At 55.9% G+C, this 5,962-nt stretch overlaps 1 protein-coding gene across 1 annotated transcript; it reads left to right on the top strand.

Annotated features, from left to right (window-relative positions):
- Positions 1-281: 281 nt before the first annotated feature.
- LOC132836612 (basic salivary proline-rich protein 1-like) lies at positions 282-5,647 on the top strand. The gene is made up of 2 exons (XM_060856004.1): positions 282-301; positions 3,553-5,647. Exons 1-2 carry the CDS (start codon positions 282-284, stop codon positions 5,645-5,647), a joined length of 2,115 nt encoding a protein of 704 aa, XP_060711987.1.
- The last annotated feature ends 315 nt before the right edge of the window (positions 5,648-5,962 follow it).

Here is a 5,962-nt window from a genome sequence, read left to right on the forward strand (position 1 = left end):
GATTAAAGGAAGGTGGTTAGGGAGTGTCCGAAAGGCAGAAAGGGACAGGGAGAGGGTCAAGGAGTGATTGCCAGAGCTGGAGACCAAGTAGATCAAGACTTGACCCATGCACAGTACAGGAAGTAGAATTCGTTATTGACATGAGACTGGAATCAGGACAGTGCAGAAATCGCCAAGGGTCAAGGGGCTGGAGGAGATTTGAAAAATACAAAGCTGAGTCCAAGGAATGTGAAATCCTGGGGGATAATGTTAAATTCTAGACGTTGCTTGACTGGTAACCAATGGCGGTCAGAGCACAGGGGTAAGGGGTGAGGGGTGAGGATTGAGCGGAGAGGGGTGAGGGCACAGGAATGAAGGTTGAGGTGTGAGGGGAGAGGGGTAAGGGATAAGGAGTGAGCAGTGAGGAGAAAGGGATAAAGGTAAGGGGGAAGGGTTGAGGGGTGAGGGGGTGAGGGTGAGGGATGAGGGGAGGGGGTGAGGGGTGTGGAGGGTTTGGTGTAAGCTGTGACATGGCATCAGTAGATTTAGATGTTCTCAGGTTTTCATATCATTTCTAAAAGGAACTCTCTCTGCATGAACTCCTGCACCTCGGTATGAACAGTGAATTAGCTTCCAGTCATTGGCTTCATTACTGTCTGATGAGCTGCTGGGAGAGTTCAGCTTTATTCCTTATTCCATTCCTTTGCTCGAGGAACCTCATTGGCTGTAAAACATTTTGAGCAGTGCGCATTGAAATGTGCTTCTAAAGACAATTTTTGTTTTATTTACATAAGAATGAAGATCTTTAAACAAAATGTGAACATGACAGATTCCAAATCAATGAGACATGATGCTCTTTATTTCTGTTCATTAGGAAACAGAACAGAGACATCTGAAACTGACACAGGTCAAATCAATGACCAGAAACACAACAAAGTTCAATATTTCTTTACAGACAGCTACCACACTAATTTATCCAAACACATTTTTCCTTTAGCAGCTGTTAAGATAGATCTAGGGGTAAAGAAACAATCAATTTTAGTTCTAACTGGACTGGAAAAGACAGCTTGACATTGGCTCCAGACCCAGATCACAGGCTTCGGTTCATAGCATCATGGATCCTGTACAGTGTAGAAACAGGCCTTTAGCCCAATAAATCCACACTGACCCACTGAAAAGTGTCCCACCCAAACCCATTCCCCTGCCTAATTACTCCATATTTACCCTTAACCAACACATTGCTGAACAATATGGGCAATCTAGCACGGCCGATCCACCCTAATCTGAACATCTATGGACTATGGGAGGAAACTCTCACAGACACAGGGAGAATGTGCAAACGCCACACAGACAGTCACCTGAGGCGGGAATCGAACCTGGGTCCCTGGTGCTGTGAGGCAGCAGTGCTAACCACTGAGCCAGTGTGCCGCCCCCGCTTCCCCTCCCACCCCCAGCCCCCCCTCCCCCTCCCCATCTTGGATCACAGGATGTAGCACTGGATCACAAGCTTCAATCTAGATCACAGGCTCCATTTCTGGATCACTGGCTCCGATTTCGCTCATTATTTATTCATGGGAAGCGGAAATCACTGGCTGAGCCCAACATTTACTGCCTGTCCCTAATTGCCTCTTGAGGAGGTGGGGGGGAGCTGCCATCTTGAACCGCTGCAGTCCATGTGCTGTGGGTTGACCCACAATGCCCTTAGGGAGGGAATTCCAGGATTCTGACCCAGCGACACTGAAGGAACGGTGTTATATTTCCAAGTCGGGATGGTGAGGGGCTTGGAGGGGAACTTACAGGGGGTGGTGTTCCCATGTATCTGCTGCCCTTGTCCTTCTAGATGGAAGTGGTTGTGAGTTTGGAAGGTGCTGCCTGAGGATCTTTGGTGAGTTTCTACAGTGCATCTTGTAGATGGTACACACTGCTGCTACTGAGCATCAGAGGTGAAGGGAGTGGGTGTTTGTGGTTGTGATGCCAATCGGGGGGGGGGAAGGAGTGGGGCTGCTTTGTCCTGGATGGTGTCGAGTTTCTGGAGTGTTGTTGGAGCTGCCCCCATCCAGGGCAAGTGAGGAGTAATCAGAGAGCTCGCTCCGCTGTTGGGAAGGAGAATTTTGTGGGGTTGCCCTGGGAGTGTTTGTCATTGTCAATTCTGGTGTTTCAGTTGATGCCAACTGGTCTATCAGGTTCACTCTCTTAAGGAGACTTTTTAGCAGTTATCACAACTCAATGGCTTGCTCAGTCATTTCAGAGAGCAGATAAGAATCAACCACATCACTGTAGGCCTGGAGTCACATGTAAAACAGGTCAGGTAAGGGCAGCAGATTACCTTCCCTAAAGGGCATGAGTGACCCAGATGGGTTTATATGACAATCTGATGGGGTTGGGATTTGAAGCTGGTGTATCAGAGTGTCACCGGTACCTCTGGATTACTGACCCAGCACCATTACCTCCTCCAAGTACCACAGGCTCCAATTCCGGACTATGGGCTGCACTTCCAGATTACGGGGTGGCACGATGGCTCAGTGGTTAGCACTGCTGCCTCACAGCGCTAGGGACCCGGGTTCAATTCCCGCCTCGGGTAACTGTCTGTGTGGAGTTTGCACATTCTCCCCGTGTCTGCGTGGGGGTGCTCCCACTGTCCAAAGATGTGCAGATTGGGTGAATTGGCCGTGGGAAATTGCCCATAGGGTTAGGTGGATTAGTCAGGAGTAAATATAGTGGGGTGGGATTTCTCTTCAGAGGGTCAGTGCAAACTTGTTGGGCCGAAGGGCCTGTTTCCACACTGTAGGTAATCTAATCTAATCATTACAGACTGCTATTCTACATCACCAACTCAGGTTCTGAATTATAAATTCAATTTGCAGATCACAAGCTGCTGTTCTACTTCACTAACTCAAGTTCCGATTTACAAGCTCCAGTTCAGGAGCTCCAGGCTCCAGGCTCAGATTACAGACTTCTGTCTGATCAGTCCTGACTCTTACTGGAGCACACTCAGCCCTCACTCTCACTGAGGCACATCTCAGTGAGCCTCCCCATTGGTGAACCAATGCTGCTTTGTGGGTAACTATTTTTTTCACAAAGGAAGACTGGTCATTCATCGGTCTTTCAGGATTGTGACCTCCACATCCCTCCATCTGTAACTGGTGTAGGACCTGAGCTCTGACATGTTACTGGTTTGACAGCAAATCGATGACAGGAAGCCAGCTGGGAAGTACCCTGCCTGTTGGGGTAAGGGGAAAGTGAGAGGTGTTCTGTAACCTCACCTTGTTGGGCAGAAGGAGGTGAGGCAGACAGACAGACAATCTGACAGGGCACTGTGACAGGCAGAGCTAAGAGAGCTTTCTCTGATGGGACTCAGTTCCTGGCCTCCCCTTCACATACCGGGCTCTGTCCCCTTTGCCCAGCCCAGGAGCCAGGCCCTGAGGTCACCCCACAGTGAAACTCCCACACGCTCACCGATTATTGACAGAACTTTCGTTCACCGTGCCCGAGTTCAGCATGTGGGGAGCAGTGAGGGCTGATCTCGCTGAGGTTACTCAGAGGACAGTGAGGAGCTCTCAGTGACACTGTCAGACAGACACGGGCAGAGCAAGTCAGCCCCAGGACAGCCCAAGGACAGCCCCAGGACAGCACCAGGACAGCCCAAGGACAGTCCCAGGACAGCCCCAGGACAGCCCCAGGACAGCCCCAGGACAGCCCCAGGACAGCCCCAGGACAGCCCCAGGACAGCACCCAGGACAGCCCCAGGACAGACCCAGGACAGCCCCAGGACAGTCCCAGGACAGCACCCAGGACAGCCCCAGGACAGAACCAGGACAGCACCAGGACAGAACCAGGACAGACCCAGGACAGTCCCAGGACAGACCCAGGACAGTCCCAGGACAGCCCCAGGACAGCCCCAGGACAGACCCAGGACAGTCCCAGGACAGACCCAGGACAGTCCCAGGACAGCCCCCAGGACAGCCCCAGGACAGACCCAGGACAGCCCCAGGACAGCCCCAGGACAGCCCCAGGACAGCCCCAGGACAGTCCCAGGACAGCCCCAGGACAGCCCAGGACAGTCCCAGGACAGCCCCAGGACAGCCCAGGACAGCCCCAGGACAGCCCAGGACAGGCCCAGGACAGCCCCAGGACAGCCCCAGGACAGACCCAGGACAGTCCCAGGACAGCCCCAGGACAGCCCCAGGACAGTCCCCAGGACAGCCCCAGGACAGCCCCAGGACAGCACCCAGGACAGCCCAGGACAGCCCAGGACAGCACCAGGACAGGGACAGCACCAGGACAGCCCCAGGACAGCCCCAGGACAGCCCCAGGACAGAACCAGGACAGCACCAGGACAGCCCCAGGACAGCCCCAGGACAGCCCCAGGACAGAACCAGGACAGCCCCAGGACAGACCCAGGACAGTCCCAGGACAGCCCCAGGACAGTCCCAGGACAGCCCCAGGACAGCCCCAGGACAGCCCCAGGACAGGACAGGACAGGACAGCCCCAGGACAGCCCCAGGACAGCCCCAGGACAGCCCCAGGACAGCCCCAGGACAGCCCCAGGACAGCCCCAGGACAGTCCCAGGACAGCCCCCAGGACAGCACCAGGACAGCCCCAGGACAGCCCCAGGACAGCCCCAGGACAGTCCCAGGACAGCCCCAGGACAGCCCCAGGACAGCCCCAGGACAGGCCCAGGACAGCCCCAGGACAGCCCCAGGACAGCCCCAGGACAGCCCCAGGACAGCCCCAGGACAGTCCCAGGACAGCACCAGGACAGCCCCAGGACAGCCCCAGGACAGAACCAGGACAGTCCCAGGACAGCCCCAGGACAGCCCCAGGACAGCACCAGGACAGTCCCAGGACAGCCCCAGGACAGTCCCAGGACAGAACCAGGACAGCCCCAGGACAGCCCCAGGACAGCCCCAGGACAGAACCAGGACAGCACCAGGACAGCCCCAGGACAGGCCCAAGACAGCCCCAGGACAGTCCCAGGACAGCCCCAGGACAGTCCCAGGACAGCACCAGGACAGCCCCAGGACAGTCCCAAGACAGCCCCAGGACAGTCCCAGGACAGCCCCAGGACAGTCCCAGGACAGCCCCAGGACAGCACCAGGACAGCCCCAGGACAGAACCAGGACAGAACCAGGACAGCCCCAGGACAGTCCCAGGACAGCCCCAGGACAGCCCCAGGACAGCCCCAGGACAGCCCCAGGACAGCCCCAGGACAGAACCAGGACAGCACCAGGACAGAAACAGGACAGCACCAGGACAGCACCAGGACAGTCCCGGGACAGCACCAGGACAGCCCCAGGACAGGCCCAAGACAGCCCCAGGGCAGTCCCAGGACAGCCCCAGGACAGTCCCAGGACAGCCCCAGAACAGCCCCAGGACAGCACCAGGACAGTCCCAGGACAGCCCCAGAACAGCCCCAGGACAGCACCAGGACAGTCCCAGGACAGCCCCAGGACAGCCCCAGGACAGCACCAGGACAGCCCCCGGACAGTCCCAGGACAGCCCCAGGACAGCACCAGGACAGCCACAGGACAGCACCAGGACAGCCCCAGGACAGCACCAGGACAGACCCAGGACAGACCCAGGACAGCCCCAGGACAGTCCCAGGACAGCCAGTGTAGGTTTTGTGACAATCATCGCAGGTACAAACTACTGATGGGGGCAGTGTAGAGGAATCTTTGCTCTGTATCTAACCCCGTGCTGTCCCTGTCCTGGGAGTGTTTGATGGGGGACAGTATAGAGAGAGATTTACTCTGTATCTAACCCCGTGCTGTCCCTGTCCTGGGAGTGTGTGATGGGGGACAGTGTAGAGAGAGATTTACTCTGTATCTAACCCCGTGCTGTCCCTGTCCTGGGAGTGTTTGATGGGGGACAGTATAGAGAGAGATTTACTCTGTATCTAACCCCGTGCTGTCCCTGTCCTGGGAGTGTTTGATGGGGGACAGTGTAGAAGGAGCTTTACTCGTATCTAGCCCCGTGCTGTCC

Source organism: Hemiscyllium ocellatum, chromosome 47 (assembly GCF_020745735.1).
Source record: "Hemiscyllium ocellatum isolate sHemOce1 chromosome 47, sHemOce1.pat.X.cur, whole genome shotgun sequence".
Taxonomy (NCBI): Eukaryota; Metazoa; Chordata; class Chondrichthyes; order Orectolobiformes; family Hemiscylliidae; genus Hemiscyllium; species Hemiscyllium ocellatum.